We start from the raw sequence: 21,997 nt of genomic DNA, 5'->3' as shown, positions 1-21,997 counted from the left end.
AGATGCAAAAGTCATCTAGAAATTAATGTCCATCCATTGTCGAAGAAAATCTTGATAAGCTACAATCATAGCTCTTTGAAATGTTGCGAGTGCATTACATAAGCCAAAAGGCATCGCTTTATAGGCAAATGTATCCCATTCAGTGGTAAATGTAGTTTTGGATTGATCTTTGGGATGAATTAGCACTTGATTGTAGCCACTAAACCCATCCATGAAAGAGTATAGCTCATGGCCTGCAACTTTATCAAGTATCCGATCTGTAATGGCAAAGAAAAATTATCTTTATATATTTTGCTATTTAGCTTTCTATAATCAACACAAATGCAGATTTTCTTACTATTCTTCTTTGGTACTACCACAATAGGAGAAACCCATTCACTATATGCAATAGGATAAATAAATCCTGCATCAAGAAGCTTAGTAATCTCAGCTTTAATTAGTTTTGCATACACATGATTTGTTCGTCGTTGGCGTTCACAAATGGATTTTGTGCCTTATTTTAGATCAATATAATGCTGACAAAGTTCAACTTTAATACCTTTAAGGTCAGTATAAGACCAAGCAAATTTCCCAACATGTGCTCATAATACTTCCTCAAACCTCTCTCAATCTTGAAATTCCAATTGAGCTCCTAGATTTAAATATTTTCCTTCTACCATTTCTATTTTAACTACTTTTGCTTCAAGATTTTCAATAAAGAAAGAGGCTATTTTCTGAGGCTTGATTGTAGGTATGTCCTCAGATATTCCCATTAATAGATTTTCAAGCAGACTATTCCTAGTACTAGATTCTGGTTCTTCTTTCCTTGCCTTCACAGAGTGTACCAAGGGTAAAGCTTTATAAGGGACAATACCTAAATTATCTCGAGTACCCTCAGTCATTTCTATCATATGGACATTCAAGATATCAGAAAATAGCTTACCGATATGACTTCCTTGTCTTTTACTCAAGCCATACTGCAAAATAGGTCTCAAATTTATATTATACTTTGTTGTGAACATGGTATTTATAGAGCCTATTATCTGAAAAATATGCTCTTGATCACATGAAAATTGGTCATGTAATGTTCGACGATAACGATGCAAAATTATATTTTGCTTTTCCAATCATTCTTGGTCATTCGAATCCCAATACCATTGAGTACTGCTAAGCTTAAGAATTAAGAAGTGTAAATCTTTATCTTTCTCACCTTGAATCCGACACCGTAAATAGTGTATAACCCATTTTGGCTCCAGAAAGTCCTTAGGAGCTAGAGATTCAAACCCTCTAAGGTCTGGTTCAACTCCATCCCCATAGATAGTAAAATCCATCACTCTCTCTTTGGGATGAGCTAATACAATCTCACATACACTTGGCAGGCGAGCTTTGCTTGCTTTCGATTGCCTTCTATGATATCCCCCTAGCTGCCCTTTAGAATAATGATACAGTTTTTGCCTATTGCTCATAGAGTGCTTGAGGGACTAATATAACCAAGGAGTGGTAGTGGAGTTTTTCTTTTGTAATCCAATGCCAGAAGTAGACAGAGATTTACTTCTTTTATAATATTCATTTGTTTGCTCACATCCAATTGAGCACTTCCTAAGAATAGGCTATATTTGTTTCATCTATTGCACACCATTATTAATTTTAGATTCTTGCTATTCTAAATACATCTCTAAAAGTGACATTTCTTCTAGATATCGCCTCTCCCTAAATTGGAATTCTGACTTTTCTTTTTGTAACTCGGCAATTCTCTTCATTGCTTCATTCACAGCTGTCATTGTTGCCTTACATTCTATTTCCAAAGCCTCATTTAATTCTCTGATTATCCTATCATAATTACCATGACCTTCATTAAAAGTCTATGCAAATCTATTTAAAGCTGAAGATGGGTCGTCTCTATCATGATGTAATATCGATTGTTGCAAAGGTTTGTAACTATCCTTGTTTTTTCTCTCTTTCTTTCTTTCCTAGCTAACAATAATAAGTTCTTTTAGCAACCACTAGAATGTGTTCGAACACAAAAGGTAGATTATCTACATCGTAAGGAAATATTGTAACTAAACTCTCCTCAAGTTCGCTATAATCATGCTCAATAGTATCGACTTCCTCCATAGTTATTGAGGAGCTTATGGAATTTTCATCTAGGTTGGATGTTCTTGTCTCGTTCTCCTCTCCCTCTAGCACATTAGGTGAAAAGATTTCCAATCTGTTAGATGCAAAATATATATCCCTAAGGTTACCTTCTTCCTCATCTTTATAAATCCAAGACATGCTTCAAGAAATAAACCATTCAAATCATTGACTTCATGGATTGCATCCTCCGAATATTTATCCTCCATTACTAAAACCATTAAACAATCTAGGGTTGTGCCTTTTGAGGTGAATAACCAGTGAGTAATATCACTGTCGGAGTCATTATCTGATGAAAATTTAACAGCATATTCACCAATACCCACTTGTTCCATTTTGTTAGGCTAAAGCACAACGTTCACCTCTACTTTTCTACTCTTACTAGTCATTGTGCTTTAAATAAGCAAGCATAAGACCATTCATTATCGATCCTCTCTACTTCTGAATCATAGAATTCACTACTGGATTTTTTTATCCATCTCGCTAACTACTTCGTCTCCTGACTCTCTCAAAAACCCTTTTGTGATAACTTGTATCTTAACCCGATCATTTCGAGGACCAATCACAATTGAACCTTTATACCAATCCTGAGTGCACTTTACTTGGTATAACCAAGGTCAACTCAGCAACATAAAATATAAAGAGATATTTGACAATGAGTGAACTACTAAGTAATTCACATAAAATTCTAGACCATCAATTACAGATTTCACATTGCGAAGTCACCCCAAAGGAATCACTTTCCTTTGATCAGCCACACGTAAAACTGTATGAGTAGGTTCTAGATTCTTCAACCCTAATTCTTGCATCATTTTTTCTATCATTAAATTGACTGTTGTTGAGCCACCATCTAATTGTACTTCATTCAGCAAGTGGCCATTAATAGTAGTATCTATAACTGGAGCTCCTGGATCCACAAATAAATCTACTATTTTTACATCTCGAGTTTTTTTTCTTTTGGAAGCAATTGCGGTTACTTTAGAAGCATTAGTCTCAATCCTTTTCCTTCAACGTCGAACTAATTTATGATAAAGCTGCTTTCATCATGTAGGCACTATTTCCAGCAATTGTCGAAGGTTAATGGTCAAAGATACTTGTTCTAACACAATCCAAATATCATAGGTCTTGTTCATAGATTCTACCTACTCTTTACTTCCTTCGTTAGGAGGTATCAGTCTTTCGAGAAAAGGAGCTACCCTAATTGAATCTTAAGATTTGCTAAGGGCACAAGTAATAATGGATGGTCAGAGGAATGCTGTGGAGAATCTGACTCAGGTAGCTCTATATTAGGATCTATATCCTTAGATTTCTCCTTCACAGCTCCTTTTAATTGTAGACCCTCTTCCTTTAGACCTTGCTCCTCTTGTTGCTGCTTTTGCACTCTAGTAACCACACCAATCATGGGATCATCCTTAAAGGTCACCCTACGGGATATGAATTTAGACCTAACCCCATTCTCTTGCCTTGTTGTTTCTACTTCAACTAAATTTGCGAATGAGGTTGAGGATTTATTAGAAACTTGCTTACCCATGTCATTAGTTTTGTTATCTTCACATTTAGGGCAATTCTCTTTGTGATGCCCTTCACCAGTACCCCTCCTACAAAGAGGAGTGTGAAGTCTTTATTTTTACGCACATTTGGATAATATGTAGCTATATGAACTTCATGTTGGCATTGACAACAAATTACTGGTCCCCTAGGCCTTTGTTGTCCATTTTGTCTCATTGGATTACAAAAAGTATCATTATTTCTCCTAAAATGAGAATTTCTTCCTTGGTTTCCATCACAATTGTAATTATTTCGGGGTACTGTGGGTCTACCTTGGGTTGGAAATCCTCTCGACCTAAAAGATTGATTAGGTGGTCCAATTGCATGTCGTATTATTACGATCCATGTAATTATAATTTGTTTGCATTGAACAAGCTTGTTGCTCTTGACCTATCTTATACCAACAATTTATATCTAGATGTCTCGTCTTAAGGCAAAAAGTGCAAAATGGTGGATGGTCAAACATTAGTCTTGAAGGCGTTGGACACTCTGTAGCCACATGGCCATACCCATGACACTTACCACACCAAATATTGGATCTAGGTGGGCTTGGACTTGAGCTACTCGAGGATTGTTGTGCACTAGAAGATTGTGTTGTTATCGAATAAATTTCTTTCAAGGGTGCTTGCACTGCACCCATGATTTCCTCCTGCAACTTTCCTAGGGATTTTGCAATAATATCAGTACTTTCACTTCATCAAGAGGGGACTAAGATTGAGGCATGGAAGGCATTCATGTCTGCATCATATAGGCTGGAATTAAAGTATATGGATTTAAAGGTACACTTGATACATTGGAACCTGCAGTTACCGATGGATTTAAAGAAACGGTCACATAAGACACATTCTTAGATATCCCACTTAAATTGCTTGGATATTCCATTTGAGATTCTTTGAATAAATCCCTCCATCGTTGTTAGCTAAGTTGTACTTCTTCCCACCATTTATCATGTGTTTTAGCATCTGTCAATGTAGCTGGTCATTATAAGCTAACATGTTGACGAACTTCAGGATTAAGCCCATCAATAAATTTATGCTTTTGTGTGGGCTTATCAAGGGCTGGATTCATCTTTCAAATAATTATCTCCATATGCTTAATGTAATGCTCAACACTTCCCAATTGAAGGGCTAGTCTATCTTGGAAACCTTGCCATCAAAATTTTTCTAGAAACGCTCTTGATAAGGCAGCATAAGTCACTTTATGTTGAGCATCTAGATTCCCATACCACCTCGCTACTTCATATTTTAGTATTGCAGGGAAGATATGAAACTTTTGGTCATCGTCTACTATCTCATTGGCGACATAGGTCACCTCAAATCTTTGCAAATGCACATCGTGATCCTCCTCCCACAATCCCCCAAATTGCGTGAAGTCAGCTAATCTGACTGGGTTGTGAGCCATTGTTTCTCTAAATAATATCTCTAACCCTAAATCTTGGGTAATATCAAACCACGCAGGTTCCTTGGGCTCCTTAAATATTTATCTTAAACCTAGATTAGGTACGTCTTGAATTGAAACTCCCTCTTGTGAAAAATTCTAAACAAAGATCCTAATTCGAAATTTGCTACTCGATCTAGCCATGGAACCTCTTTTGGCTCCTTAAATAATTTTTCCAATTTAAAATTCGACTCTAAATCCAAATCAAAGGGTGATTAAGTACTCCCTACTGTAGCATTAGCTTCACTCTCTTTAGTTTCGCTACTCTGTCTACTCCTTTTCCCAATGACACTACTGGTGCCGCAGGCCACTCGATCCCATTGATATGAGTCTACTTCACTTTCTTTTGATGATGTTCTATCGAATGATATGCTAGGCCTAACAAGTTCTACGGTTGAGTTAGCCACAGTGTTTGTCCCCAGGTTCAATAATGTATTCACCCTTTCAAGCCTTTCTAATAGCCAAGTCTCCTGTCGCATCGCGCGTTCTCTAGCTCGTTGATTTTGAGCTTCATTTTGTTGTCTCTATCTCTCCTATGAATATTAATGAAACAACCATTACTATCATACTCCAAAAGTTCACATGTTTTATCTAGTGATCTAAAGTTAGGTTCTTGTTTTGCACGTGTGCTTAGAAGTTTAAGAATGATTGGTAACTCTGGGACTATTTCTCCATAAGGCAACTTTTCTTCTTGCTCAAGAATTAGGCCTAAAATTTCAGCAACCTCTCTAACGTCTTTTGTATCAAATGTAACTTTTAAACCTCTGGATACACATATGCAAGGCAACACCTCGTCCCATACCACTCTTCTAAACATTCGACAAGAATTACGATAATACCAATCAAAATGGTACGACACACTAATTGTATTTATTTCAACTGCATCTATTAACCCAAAGTGCACTGCTAATAAAACTATGATTTGCGCGCAATCGTTATAGCCCCAACTCTAGGAAGATAACTGTTCTACATCCACAGTTGATTGCGAGTCAAAATATTTACCCTTCTCTACTAATTATATGTCTCTTATCCAATCCAATATTCTCCTCTAGCAATCTTGGGGCGAATTCAGAAAATAGTCCCTTAGAAAAGAAACCTCATGTTCACTCATAAATACCTAGGATTTAAATATCCTGAGGAGATCAATCCCCCGTTCGAGTACACTTGGCTCCCAACAGACCCACCAAAAAATGACCGACCAAAGACCAAGCCACTTTTAACCAGGTTTTCAAGCCAACTCCTAAGAGTTGTTGTATTAGATATGTTATTATTTTACCACCAACTACAATAACTCTATCTAGCCTTCCTCGATATTTACAACACTCGTTCGTAGTAGTCCAACTATTCTGGTACAAATATCTAGACCTTAGTAAGCTTACTTAGTCTTGCACTTCACTTTTGTTTTTAACCTTCACTGCTATGTCTTTATATTGGACACTAAAATACTAAGCCTAGGATGTTTATCCCTTAGAGAATTGGTTTCAAGACATAGATAAAATGGATCAATCTACACATCTCCATTTAAGTTCCTTTAAAGTTATCTCTTCTCTATCTTTATATAAAAAATTCATTTTCTTATTTACTAATCAGCAAACATTCAAAACAATCAACTAATGATCCACAAACCCAGAAACTTTAATTTTCCTTTTAAACATTTCCCTTATCCCATATAGTATAACATAATACTATGTGAACACTCTTAATTTACGTAAAGTCAAAAATACCATATTTTATCTTAATAGTGTTTCAAAGTAATAATATCAAATTGATTTTTTTAAAATCCCAAGAAAGTTTCATACAACAATCAAAAATCATATTTTTATTTTTTTTCATAAAAGATCCTAAATTTTTAAGTTAAAAATATGCTTTTTGTTAATAAATACTATAATTTTTATTCAAAATAACTATTTTTAATTTTTTAAATATATTATATATTTTCTAAAAATTCTAAAAACTCTTTTAAAAAACTATTTAGTAGTGTAGACTTCATTAGAAAAATATTATATCTCATAAAGATTCAATCAAATATTTTATAAAGATTTATATATCATTTTAAATTTTTTATTTTATTTTTTTATTTTTAAAATATACAATTAGACATGCATAAATATTAACAACTATTCAGAGTTGAAAATCATGTTTTAAGTCATTTTATAAAAATTATAAACCAAAGAAATATTTATCATCCATAGTTTATTTTTGTTAAACGATATAAGATACTTAAGTAATAGTATGAGAGTCGTAATTATGTCTTTGGAGACTGTATTCTCTACAGTCCCGCCAAGGGATGTCTACCCACTCATTTCGAACACGTGATCTTCATTTCTCGCTTCCTTGAGTTTCCATATACAAATTGCATTGTTGCTATAGGAATGGCCACTTACAAACCTCTTAAGTTTTAATCTTGATTAATTCTAAACTTAAGAGTTTAGCTTCCATGGCTAAAAATCGACATCTTAGGACGAGCAAGAGAGTAATTCAAGATCTCTATCATACTTTTGCAAAATCAGGAACCGAGCAGAGCGATTGAAAGGCTGAAATTTGTTCTTCTACCCTATCACTTCAGATTAGGTAGATATATTGAAGCTCCAATTCGGCATCAAGAGAAGGTCATGGTCATAATCATCAAGAGGAAGGAATTGATCACAATTCTCTCCTCTTGATCTTCTTAATTGAAATTCTGGTTAACTCCCCGGCTATGTGAATAATTTTGAAGCCTCATATCTCTCTTCTTCTCCAAAACTGTTGTAGCAACTAAGATGTCTCCTCATGTTAGCATTGGCGTCATGTAGATAAAGCGCCCCCTCCCCCTCCCTCTTCTCCTTTAGCTTGGCATTCGATTCATCTTCATCCTCATCATCTACTTTAGCTGTGCAATTTCCATTCTCATTCATTAGGGTAAAAAAACTCTTCAAAAAAGGCACTTGTAAGAAAGTGATTAAGTTACTAATTAGTTGAGGTTTAGGAAAAATGAAACCTCTAAATTTGGTTGTCCAAATGTGATTAATGAGAGAATATTTGGTTCATTGAAGAGATCGGTCATTAATTGCCCTCATCTTTTAATCCAGGTCAGGGGTCACCTTTTCGGTCGTTTTTGTCTTGGAACTTGAGAGATTTTGTATTTTCGAGATTTTTGCAAGAAAATTACATTTGTTTGCTCCCGCGTTTTCTTTCTACACACTATTCTCTTTCGCCATTCTTTTGGTTGCGCTTGCTTCCTATCATTGTGAGATTCTTGCTCAGTTCATTTGCTAAAATGTCTAGCAATACCTCTTCAAATAACACAAGCGCAAGCACACGTAAATACAAGCTAACTGTTTAGCTAGATCCGATTTACACATCCTGGAGAAGTATACATCATCGAGTATTGATAGATGAGATCGAAGCCAACATGTTGCAAACACAAGGAATGAAGCATATAGATTTGTGGGTGGACGGAAATATTTATCCCAGGGATCCTTCTACAGGTAAACCACCTCCTTTTTTCAATGTCCATTACTATATAAGATATATTGGAGAAGGTTACAATGGGATACTTGGCTATTGTATGAGGTTATACTCTGCATCTTACACATATATAGCTCAAATGCACGAAATGAAAAAAGCACTAGAAACTGCACAAAAAAATATTTTAGAGTTAACAAGTCAGATTGATGTTTTGAAAAATATTAACAAGTCATTGCAGGATAAGCTAACGCGCTTGAGAGAAACTCCAGTAGGATTTAGAGAGAGGAAGAGACCATTAAAAAATATAACCAACTTGTGTGAGAGAGCAAAGAAAAGGAGACTAAATCTTACAAAGAAATATGTCTCTAACATATTAGGCATCAATATCCGAGAGAATGAGGAAAAAATCAAACTTTTGAAGGAAACCACGAATAAGAAAGATATTTTGAGGATTCTTAAGTCACCCGAAAATGCGGATTTGAGAGGTCCAACTCTCAAAGAGTTAGTGAAGGACTTAAAAGGCACGGTGAAAGCAAATAAAATTGTAGAGACGTGTGATACTGTGGATATAAGTCGGAAAGGTTATCGTGCTATCTCTGGATTATGGTTTAAAAATCATAGACGCAATAGGGTAACTGCATTTGGATTGCCCCGAGCCCTTGCAGTTTCGACTGCAAGAATTGTAATGAATCGCAAGATTCCACATGTTTTTGGAGAGTACATTCACATCGAAGGGTCTATGTCCTATGAAAAATTTAAAAAAATATATAATTTTTTATTACAATGCATTTAACAATATATAGGTTGATCTAAACAGGTGCAAATTGCAATGGTTCACATGTATAAAATCACAGTAGAAGAAAGTTATGGCGTTCTAAAGTTTACATTGAAGTTGGATGAAGCACAGATTCAAAAGTGACAGAAGCTGGAAAGAGTTAGCATTTCCCTCATGAACATGGCATTGGACCACAGCAATGGTGAGGGCCAAGCTCCATTGCATAAGGTCCAATCCGAGATGGAGATTTGGTGGATTGGTATAGCCTAGGTACCAATTAAAAATAATCAAATGTTGAAATGGTTGTTCAACCATACAGGTATTCCAAATATCATTAAGTCTCAAAGTGAAGGCGAAATGTTGGTAGTTGATGGGGTTGGTAATTTTAATGTGAAATGGCATATGAGTGCTGATTTAAAAACTATCAAATGTATGCTTGGAATATGTAATGGTGCAAATACAAAATATCCTTGCATTTATTGCATGGAATGTGTTGGATCTAAATATAGGAGTAGTTTGCGGCCAGTAAGAAGAGCCCCAAATAGAGACTATAGATTTGAGTAAATTTAAAAATATAGAAGACATTTGGGATCCCATTCTTTCAATCTCTCTTAAGAATATTCATATTTGTACTTTGCATACAGAGATTAGAATAATCGATAAGCTTCTCAGGTTTGCATCTTGACTACGCATATTTCATTAAGCCATTATCTTTATCAGATGAGTATATTGATAAATACGAGGCATTACTATCGAAAATGGGATTTCATGGAAGCCAAGTTTACTTGAGAAGGGATCCAACACTTTCAGAAAAAACAAGAGATATCTTGGCCGATGTCTCTATGGGAGGCTCAAAAGCTAGACAATTCTTAGGAAACTATTCAGAAAAGCAGCTGAATGCAGCTTGGGAGTGTTGGAGAGAGCTATGTGAGATCACAACAAATGTTGCAAGCACGCCGAGGCTTGCATTGTCAAGATTGTGGGAGAGAAGGAAGGAGTCTCACTTGTAGCTTTCTTGCTTGCACAATGGGTGAATACACACACAGGTGGAGGCTGAAAACAGTTTTCCTCTTCTTAGTTGTGTAAGCCAAAAGAACTCTTGTACAAAGAAATAGAAGAACCCTATATATGGGTCTCAAACCAAACTCAGCTAACTAAGGTGGCATACTAACTGAGCCACGAACTAGAGTAGATAAGGATAGCTGTCATCTAGCTATTATTCATGGGCGGTATACCAACCGCATCTGCAGCTAACAAGTCAGTGACATAAATGCACAATGGTCACCTTGGCATATCACGAGTGGAGCTCGATATCTCAACACTCCCCCTCGAGCTCAATCCCAATTTCTGCACACCAAGCAGGTCTCTGAACTTGCGTAGCTTCTCTATGCCCAATGCCTTTGTAAATATAACAACTACCTGATCCTCTGTGTTGACATAAACTAGATCAATAAGACCTAGTAAAATCCTCTCCCACACATAGTGATAATGTACCTCAATGTGCTTTGTTCTAGCATGATAGACTGGGTTATTTACCAAGTGTAACATTGTTGCATCCTTGTACTCAGCCTCTGTGCTCGACAAGGCAACTGTAGACTGTTTCTTGCTGCTCCAAGTGACTACAGCACTTCCAAAAGAGAACACATATCCACTAGTAGATCGTCTATCAAAAATACTACCTTACGAGTAGAAGGGTTATAGCATCTATACTCTTTCTGCGTGTAGAGTAACCAATAAAGATGCACTTCTCAGCTTTTGGATCCAACTTGGATCTTAACTCATCTGACATACGGACATAGGCAATGCAACCAAAAATTTTCAAATGAGAAATATATGGTTTCCTACCAGTATACCTCTCCTCTGAAGTCATCCCATGTATTGCTGCAGTGGAAGTCCTGTTCATTATGTAGACTGCTGTAGCAACTGCCTCAGCCCAATAAAAATCTGGTAAGTCTTTTTCGTTGAGCATGGCACGAGATACCTCTCCAATATGCCTATTTTTCCTTTCTGCAATTCCATTTTGTTGTGGGGTATGACTGCATGAATATTGCTGCTTTATGCCATGCTCCTGCAGGAACCTTGCAAACTCATTTGAGAGGTACTCTCCCCCTCCATCTGACCTTAGGCATTTTATTTGCAGGTATGTTTCTTTTTCAACCATAGCTTTAAGAGTTTTGAAATACCCAAACATTTCACTTTTCTTTTTCATAAAATAAACCCAAACTTTTCTGCTATAGTCATCAATAAAAGTGACAAAATAATGACAGCCTGCAATAGATGCAGTTTTAGTAGTCCACACATCAGAGTGGATTAATTCCAATGGCTTATTACTCTCTTGAATATGTCTAGGAAATGGTTTTCTTGCTTGTTTTCCAAATTGACAAGCTTCATATACCTTATGCATTTCTGCAACCTTCAATTTAGACAATCCTGCAACAATATTTTGGGCTTGCATTGATTTAAGTCGTCGTACATTAACATGAGCAATGTGTTTATGCCAGATATCAATATCTGCAACTACACCGGTCCCATGTGCAAACATTGCTGCACTCAATTCAGGCATGTCTGCTTTCAACATAAACATTCTGCCTTTCTTCTTCCCTTTTGCTATCAAGCAACTTTTATTATTCATATCCTCAACAAAGCATCCATGAGAATTAAATCTCACCTGGAAGCCCTGCTCAACCATTTGACCAACAGAAACCAGGTTCTTGGTGATATTCGGGACATGAAATACATCAGACAAGTATTTCTTTTTCCCATCCTGCATAGACAAAGGAATTTTTTCAATTTATACAATAGAATGTGCAGTATCATCACCAGTCTCCACAAATCCTGGTTTTTCCATTTTCCTTGCATCCTACATCCATTCTGCATGACCTGTCATGTGGTTTGATGTACCTAAGTCAACATACCACACATCGTTGCTTTCTTCTACACTTGTCACAGAATTGGTCATGTGCTGCACCATAAACAAGTGCTCATTTCTGTCATCACCCTGTCTACTAGAAGATACATAATTCCCTTGTTGCAATTTTCCATTCATGATGTCATTCTGCTTTTTATAGCAGTCTTTAGCCATATGATCAATTTTACCACAGTAGTAGCATTCAACATTACTGTTTGCATTTTGGCCTCTTTGCCATCGACCACGACCTCTTTGGCTCCCCTTGCCTCTAGAATTACCATGTCCTCCTCCATAGGACTGGTTTTCTTGAGTTTGCTGCATATTCTGATTTCTACCACGGCCTGCAAATCGGCCTTCTCTACCTTTGCCTCTACCTCTTCCAGCGTTTGAGTAGAAGACAGCTTCTTTTGAAGTTCCTTCTGAAGAAGATGCACCATCATTTCTCTGCTCCTCAGAAATTAGAAGAGCAATCAACTCCTCAAAATCAGGAAATCTTTCACGAACGGAAATGGATGTTCGAAACTGTGTATAATTCTTTCCTAGACCATTCAAGGTCACAGAAACTAAATCATCATCTTCCACTGGCGATCCAATGGAAGCAAGTGCATCTGCAATCTTCTTCACCTTCATGTGGTAGTCATTGATGCTCGTACTTTCTCTTTGCACATTATGCAACTCTTGCTTAAGCTGCATTTTTTTGGCTTGCGTATTTGTGCTATACATTTTTGACAAAGTATCCCATGCCTCCTTTGGCTTACTTACATCTTGAATATGCACAATCATAGAGTCTGAAATACTGATAGACAATCAGTACATAACTTTTCTAGCTCTCTCATGCCATCCTTTAAATGCTGCATTTGCTGTTGATTGGGAACATCAGGAAGAATTGGTTCTTCTTCATTTCCTGCAACGAATTCCCAATATCCTTTTCCCATAAAGAAATTCGTCATTCTAAACTTCCATACTTGGAAGTTATTCTTGTGAAGCTTTTTAGTGACAATCTATGAAAGAGAATCAGACGCCATTACAGAACACCGCAAAGAATTCTGTAACTACAAAAAACACAGCTTCAACCTCACAAGGGCAAATCTGCAAAACTGACGAAAGTGGTATTTGACCACACAGTCACTTCCTAGTGACGATTTTGCATCAACAAGCAACAAGGATGATTCTGTAACTTCCAATGTCTGCGCACAGGCATATGATGCAATTTCTATAGTAACTTTTCACCGATCTGTAGAACAGTGGCCGCACAGCCAAAAACAGAGCCTTTTCTTGAGTACGTGTGGAAAACTTCCGCCTCCAAAACAGGCCCCGAAATGGCCTCGAATCAAAAAAACAAGCAACCATGGGCTAAAGCCCTCTCTCGCAGCATATACTGTCCTCTTGCTACACCACGAAGGGCGTCTCAATCTGAGACAATGCACTCTTGCACTTTCCGGCTGTGCTACCTACAGAGACTTGCTCCCAAACTCGAAAAATGAAAGCAACACTGGTCCTCTTACCAGAACACTGCGAACTTGGTTTGCTTTTTTGAGCTCCTTACCACGAACCAAGCTCTGATACCATTTCAAGATTGTGGGAGAGAAGGAAGGAGTCTCACTTGTAGCTTTCTTGCTTGCACAATGGGTGAACACACACATAGGTAGAGGCTGAAAATAGTTTTCCTCTTCTTAGTTGTGTAAGCCAAAAGAACTCTCGTACAAAGAAATAGAAGAACCATATATATGGGTCTCAAACCAAACTCAACTAACTAGGGTGGCATACTAACTGAGCCACGAACTAGAGTAGATAAGGATAGCTGTCATCTAGCTATTATTCATGGGCGGTGTACCAACCGCATCTGCAGCTAACAAGTCGGTGACATAAATGCACAACGGTCACCCTGGCATATCATGAGTGGAGCTCGATATCTCAACATGCGTTTCTTAGAATGGAGGTTTGGATACATCTTGATGTTTTTCTGAAACTCCTCAGGTAACATAAGATAACATATACATGTGCGGAAGAGTTTAAAAGATCAATCACAAAGCGATAAAAGAGGCATGGAAAGAAAAAGATATCATTTTTTATCTGGTAAAATAACAACTATGTAATATGGGTTTATTTTGACAAGTTTTTCAATTGGTATAAAATGAGTGTTACTTTGTATTGCAGCATATTCTTCATATTCATGGGCCTTACTTTGTGAAAGAGCACGGCCCCTTAGCAACTTATAGTAGCCAAGGCATGGAAAAATCCCACTATCAAGCACACATAAGTTATTATCGAAGCACAAGGCATGGGGGAGGAGTTACAAAAAGCAATGCTTTGGAGGAGCTATTCAATTGGTTTTTTCAACGACAACTTCAAAGAATGCATATAAAAGATGGCAATGACACATGAGCACTCACACTTTTATATATAAGATAGAATATATACAAAGCTAGCTTTCCAAAGCTCTCACATTCTCTTCCTCCTCAGGGATCTTTCTTCTATAACGTAGAAATTTTCTTCTCTTGGAGCCAGCTATGAATTTTACATTAGTTCGGTTTGCAGCCAAGGCGTAGGATGTGAAGGCCAAAAAGTATCCTGCTCTAGAAGGAGAGTAACCTGGACCGTAGCCAAAAATCCTAATTGCTGTAGTCTTTTTCAAAAACATTACTTTGTGGACATTATATTATAATCCTAAGAAACCTAGAAGCCTTGTAAGAGCTTTAATACAAAGTATGGGCCATGGTGCATCCTCTAAGAAACTACTATGAAGTACTAAAAAGGAATTAGGATCAATCCTAGCTAACTAGTGACCAAGTGCAATGTCTTTCAATGTACTACCACTAGCTCTCGATCCTTTGCCACGTCCCAAGAAGTTATCTGAATCAGCAATCTCCAACTGCAAATAATACCCATATCAAATGAGCGTGGAACTCAAACCTACCAGTGTGTAAAAGCAAATTCGAAATAATCTTACCACTTGGTTTTCATCGTACTCCAATTTAACTGGATTCCATAAATTTATTGATGATGATGTCTCGTTGGTGTTTATCAATTCTTTAACGTACTCAGACTTCTCTCTTCCAAAATTGGAAATCCCAAGTTGGCTTTGCATGCGATCGAACTCCTCATCAGTAATACTTAACTCTTTCTCAGCATCTTTTGCCTTGTCAAAACAAAGAGAGAGGGCTTCACCAGCATCAATAAACTTATCATCTCTAGTTTCGGTATCAAGTTTGAGTATCTCTTCCTTTGATTCATTCTATGTGTCAACTACCCATTTGCAGCATCAGAAGCCTCTACAATAATGGCTAGACAATAATCTTCCCTAAGATTGAAAAGTTTTTGAATATCGAATAGTAATATGTACTCCTTCTCCTTAAAATGTATAGATGGTAGAGAAGGAACAATATAGTGAGAACTCTCATCAGTTGCAGGGTTTACATTTCCTTGGCTCTCCTCAATGATGGTCTCAGCTTTGAACTGAGCAACATCCAACTTGTCAGCATCTACAACCTCCTCTGTTTCCTTTTCATCTACCAGGTCATTTAACATACAAAAGCCAACAGACTTTGCTCCTTCTAACTATTGCTCATCAGCTTTCATAGGATATTTGACAAGGGTGAAAACAATAAAAGCAGTAGACTTTGACATAATCTTACAATTCTTGGAATGAGTGGAGTACAATGTCTCTTGCATAAAACCTGTCCAGAGAGTGGACACCACATCTCCTAGTAAACACTGACTTTTCATTGCCTCTTGACCCAATAGGAATATGGACATATTCCTTTGTATCAACTTCAATAGCAGGACCTGCTAGATTTTCAAACTCCAAAAAGTCTTCCAAAAAATATTTTTTACAATATTGCAAAACACTGTCAAGATCCCAATCAGGATTAAAGACATTCTTAACAACTCCATAGAAAGAGAGATCCATGCCATTCCAAAGGATAAAGTCAAGAAGCCTCTCTGATGGAGTGACATCAGTAAGCTCTGATACTCCAAGAACTCTCATTGCAGACTTTTCCTTCCCTGGAGATGTCCTTGGCATTCTAACACTGGTGGTGGAGCATGGAGAAGAAACAGAATGCACAGGCTCATCACATGTTGAAGCCCTTGAGCCTGTAGAAAGCCTTCACCTTTTCCTACTCCCTGGCAGAATCTTAGAGCCCTCAAAATCTCTAGGTTCAGACATATTTGCAAGGCCTACACGATATGGCGTGATGAGACGCAAACGCTAAAGACGTATGTTGCTACTCACGCTGTATGGTCAAAATTACAACAAACAGTCAAAGGCGAACGAAAACAAACGAGAATCTGGGAAAGCAAAAGGCCGCGCCAAATTGAGACAGAAAAAAAGCTATGTTCGAAACGACGCGAGAAGGCAAACCGGAAAAAAACAATCGCCCTCGTGCCGTATCGAGAGACGAACGAAGAAGTCCAAAAAGACAGCCAAAAAAGCCGTACATGACCGACAACTCCTTATATAGGGCATGCAATTATGCCATGTGGCACTAGCCGTTGGACACTGACACGTGGCATCCACGTGGCAGCCGCATGAAACTAGCCGTTAGGTCAAGACACGTGGTCCTGCCATGATGCGACACGTGGCCGGCAAACATGTGGCAAAACCGGGGTGTGACACGTGGCAAGCCCGAGTTGCGACACAAGCAAACAACACGTAGGATGAGACACATCAACAAGGCACGTGGCTAAATGACACATGGCCCGATCGTTAGTTGACACATAGCATATAGACGTTAGACGAAAATGTGGCACAATTAATGCGAGACACGTGTCATGACACATGGCATGGTTGAGGAGGGCACATAAGGGACTCTTTTGCTTACGTGTACACTTTACATTCTCTCAAGCTCTCATGCCGTGCTTATCCGATACTGAGAGATCCCACTTCTGCGCCTATTGTGTTCCTCTCCTATCGCGTTGTATCGGTTGCCCTCACCCGATACGGAGCGAGGATACTTCTACGTCTTTCTCAGTTTCCTCCTATCCAGTCGTCTCATGGCCCCTTGTTCGATACAAAGCGAGCGCATCTTTCGGTGGTCCACGTTATTGCCCTCTCGCATCATATCGGGCTGGCTTTTCCTGGGCTTTGGAGTTTTTTGCTTTCGCATCTATTGTGCTCGTCTCCGATACGGTGCGAACGCTCAAGTGTCGTCTTCCGCGTTTGTTCCTCCTCGCGCCGTATCATGCCTGCTGTCCACCAAGCAAATGCTATCTTGTCAAATTTTCTAGAAAATTCCTCTCTCTTTTGTCTTTTTGGCTCTTTTATTTCCTTCTCTGCATGGCAAGGACAATACAAATTGCAAGAAAAGTTTATGTAGATAGGAAGAACATTGAGGGTAGAAGGAAGTTACAAATTGATGAATCTAAGGAGGAACTCCCTTCAAATATTGTTAAGGCTGGGCCATCAGAGGCCCCAGAGGATATTGCTACAGAGATTCCCCCTACACCAGGTGTTGGCCAGGCATCTTCCATGGAGTCAAAGCATTCCAGTGCAGAGAATATTTCTTCTCCGGAAGTTGAATAAGCTAAGGGTGAGGCTTCCCCTATGAAGGATTCATCCCCTCCAATTGCACCCGAGCCTACTTTTGCTACAGCTAGTGAGCCTCCCAAGCCACAAAAGAAAAAGAGGAAGCCTCGGTTCTTCTACATGCAGAGGTGTTTCAGTGAGATTAGAAAAGCCCAGAAAGCCATAGAGCAGGAGATTCCAAAGGCTGCTTTCATAAGAGTTGTAAAAGAAATCTCTAACAGATTGTCTAGAGTGACAACTATCTCTGGTCTTCATAAGAAGTTGCGACTCTCAGCAATTCTTGCTCTACAAGAGGTGGCAGAAGATTTTCTCATTGATTTCATGAATGATACTTACATTGCCGCTGCGCATGCTCATAGAATTACCCTAATGAATAAAGATTTTAGCATGATCAGCAGAATCAAGTATAGGTTTGATAAAGTGTTGAGGCCCTTTCCTTCCACCGATCAAAAAGCCTATGACATCCTTAACATTCCCCCGAAATTGTCCAAGAAAGGAAAAAATCCAAAGCTCGAGGATATCACTCACCTTTACTCTATAAGGGGTGCCACTCAGTAGGAGTCTGTCTTAAAAGAAAAAAGGTAGGAGGTCTTGAAAACTGAAGACGAGGTTTACAAGAGGAAAGCCGCATCACTTGGTCCCATGAACTACGAGAGGATGGGTAAAGTATATGGGCAAATACTTGTGAATGTTTCTGCAGAACTTGAGAAGGAGGATTACCTTAGTATATCTCCCGAGGACAAGCCCATATTTGAGAAAATGGATGTGCAACTATCTGACTCTGTTGTTTTTTGTTGCATAAGATAAGGCTTATAGGTTCAAGTATATTTTATGTGTAATTTGTATTGATTTTGATCGATTCAAATAGCTTTTGCTATTGACTGCAGGGCATTCGTCTCCTCTCTCACTCCTGATATCCATAGAGCCATATATGTTGTTGATCCACTTCTCTCAGTGGAACTATTTGCAAGATATGGGTTTAATATTGCACCATTCTTTCGTAATTTTGATAATGTGGCAAATTACCACATCTTTTTCCCTTATGTAGAATGTATTTTTCTTTTTTATAGAGAAAAATTTATATTCATTTGTTTTCACCTTTCTGCTCACCTCTATTTTGAATTTGCAAATGGCATTGGAGTCTTATCTATATCAATTGTCTTACTAGAGAAATTATCTTTATGAACTCTCTCAGCGGTGTTCATGGCCAAGCACGAATGTATGTTGAAAGAAAATTACTTGCTTTGATTATATTTACAAATTATATTTTGAACTAACAAAGCTTCCTTTTGTAGTGCTGGTAGACTTGTTTCTACGTTTTTGGATACTACATATGAGGATCTTGCTGATCCTCAAAAGCCTTATAAGTTTCTTCTACAAGAAGTACCATTGCAAAGTGATATGCATTCTTGTGGATGGAGAGTTATATCAAATATTTGCAGAATAGTGGATTCAAAGTTACTACAAATAGAAGGAGTGAATGTAAGTTATTAATTTCATTTGATTTTTGTTTAACCCTTATCATGATTTCTTTTCACTAACTTATAACATTTATTCTTATAGTGTAGAGACTATCCTGATTCGTATGTTTGGTGGATAAGGGAGAGATGCATTGAGTTGATTTTGGACAAGATAATCGCACCATATGATCCTGACTCCCCTCTTCCTCCCAAAACTTCAATGGCCAAGGATACAAGCAAGGGAAAGGGCAAAGGCAATGGTAATGGCAATGGCAAGGAAAATGACAAAGGCAATGGTAATGGCAGTGGCAATGGTAACGGCAATGGCAAGGGCAAGGACAAGGGCAAAGGCAATGGCAATGGCAATGGCAATGGCAAGTCAGCCACAAAGACCACTACTGCCGAGTCTAAAAGAAAAGGAATGCCAACGCTTTCTCCTCTAAAATTTGATCCATCCCCTCTTAAGCCCCAAGAAAAGAGAGTACCTGTGAAGGTGAAATTCTTTCAACAATCAAAGAAAAAAGGCCCTGTGAGAAAAAACATCTTTCAAGAAATCGATAAAGAAGCCACAAAGCCAACAAAGGAGAAGACAGCAGATAAAAAAGAATAAAAAGAACAAACATAAGCATACACAAGCCTTATTATTTTGGCTTTGTACATTTATATGACATTTTTGTACCTCATGATATAATGAACTTCTTTTTCACTTATAAATCGAATGTAATATACATTTATTTCTATACATTCAAAAGGTAGCTTGCTTCGTGATAGCTTATGAGTTCCCACTAAGAAATATCTTAAGGACAGTCACTCAATTAAGATAAATTCCTGCAAAGTTTTCATTCTCAAGGCTCAAAACTCACAATTGTGGGAGACAACCAACTCGTACAAGAGAAAGAGTGCTCGGCTCTTTTACCAATTATTACGCCATTCACTTTGAACTTATATCTAGGGGATGTATTGTCTAACAATTCCAAGGTATCCCTCACATCTTTCAGACTCCAATTGAAAGTAACATTCACCTCCTTTGCTTCTTCATGCGGCAAAACATACACCGCAAGTTTATACGGTGTGCAATCTATATCGGAATCCAAGGAAACCCAAATACCCAATCTTAGTTTGTATCTCCTGTAATCAAAGCCCAAAGCAAGAGTTTGGCGCGAGGGATACTGTAAGCTAAAGCCAAGGACTGAGGGCATGCATTGCACCTCAAGATATCACCCTTATGGTCACACTCTCTAGATTTCCAAAGCATCCCTATAGTGTTGTCCAAATCCTCTTTCGAAAAGTTTCTACTTAGCTAGGATACCTTTATTCTTTGTAAATTTATTGTTTTAAAGCCAGCCACGAAGATATGGAGGGGTACAACCCATGATAAACATATTCTTCTTGAGATCCATTTATTCTTTGTAAATTTGTTGTTTTGAAGCAAGCCACGAAGATATGGAGGGGTACAAACCATAATAAACGGATCTCAAGAAGAATACGTTTATCATGGTTTGTACCCCTCCATATATTCATGGCTTGTTTCAAAACAGCAAATTTACAAAGAACAAAGGTATCCTGGCTAAGTAGAAACTTTTTGAAAGAGGATTTGAACAACATTATAGGGACGCTTTGGAAATCTAGAGAGTGCGACCATAAGGGTGATATCTTGAGGTGCAATGCATACCCTCAGTCCTTGGCTTTGGCTTACAGTATCCCTCGCCAAACTCTTACTTTGGACTTTAATTACAAGAGATACAAACTAAGATTGGGTATTTGGGTTCCCTTGGATTCCGATACAGATTGCACACCGTATAAACTTGCGGTGCACGTTTTCCCACATGAAGAAGCAAAGGAGGTGAATGTTACTTCCAATTGGAGTCTGAAAGATGTGAGGGATACCTTGGAATTGCTAGACAATACATCCCCTAAATATAAGTTCAAAGTGAATGGCGTAATAATTGGTAACAGAGCTGAGCGCTCTTTCTCTTGTATGAGTTGTTTGTCTTCCACAATTGTGAGTTTTGAGCCTTGAGAATGAAAACTTTGCAGGAATTTATCTTAATTGAGTGACTGTCCTTAAGATATTTCTTAGTGGAAACTCATAAGCTATCATGAAGCAAGTTGCCTTTTGAATGTATAGAAATAAATGTACATTACATTCGATTTATAAGTAAAAAAGAAGTTCATTACATCATGAGGTACAAAAATGTTATATAAATGTACAAAGCCAAAATAATGAGGCTTGTGTATGCTTATGTTTGCTCTTTTGATTCTTCTTTATCTGCTGCATTTTCCTTTGTTGGCTTTGTGGCTTCTTTATCGATTTCTTGAAAGATGTTTTTTCTCACAGGGCCTTTCTTCTTTGATTGTTGAAAGAATTTCAACTTCACATGTACTCTTTTCTTGGGGCTTAAGAGGGGATTGATCAAATTTCAGAGGAGAAAGCGTTGGCATTTCTTTTCTTTTAGACTTGGCAGTAGTGGTCTTTGTGGCTAACTTGCCATTACCATTGCCATTGCCATTGCCCTTGCCCTTGCCCTTGCCCTTGCCATTGACGTTACCATTGCCACTACCGTTACCATTGCCTTTGCACTTTCCCTTGCCATTGCCATTACCATTGCCTTTGCCCTTTCCCTTGCTTGTGCCCTTGGCCATTGAAGTTTTGGGAGGAAGAGGGAAGTCAAGATCATATGGTGCGATTGCCTTGTCCAAAATCAACTCAATGTATCTCTCTCTTATCCACCAAACATACGAATCAGGATAGTCTCTACACTATGAGAATACATGTTATAAGT

The 21,997-nt window shown here is 38.0% G+C and overlaps 1 protein-coding gene across 2 annotated transcripts in view; it reads right to left on the bottom strand.

Moving 5' to 3' along the window:
• The window catches only part of LOC148031295 (uncharacterized), a 58,025-nt gene continuing 36,028 nt past the window's right edge, over positions 1-21,997 (bottom strand). Inside the window, exon 4 of one of the 2 annotated variants that reach the window (XM_087684816.1) lies at positions 1-257. In XM_087684816.1, coding sequence (XP_087540942.1) covers positions 16-257 — 242 coding nt within the window. In that variant the 3' untranslated portion in view covers positions 1-15. The remainder of the gene's footprint in view (positions 258-21,997) is intronic. The other variant, XM_087684817.1, reaches the window with a different exon arrangement.

This window comes from Lygodium microphyllum, chromosome 9, assembly GCF_053477565.2.
Source record: "Lygodium microphyllum isolate KBCC chromosome 9, Lygodium_microphyllum_v1.1.10, whole genome shotgun sequence".
Taxonomy (NCBI): Eukaryota; Viridiplantae; Streptophyta; class Polypodiopsida; order Schizaeales; family Lygodiaceae; genus Lygodium; species Lygodium microphyllum.
The sequence above is the reverse complement of the archived record's forward strand: the minus strand, read 5'-3'. Positions and strand labels throughout refer to the sequence as shown.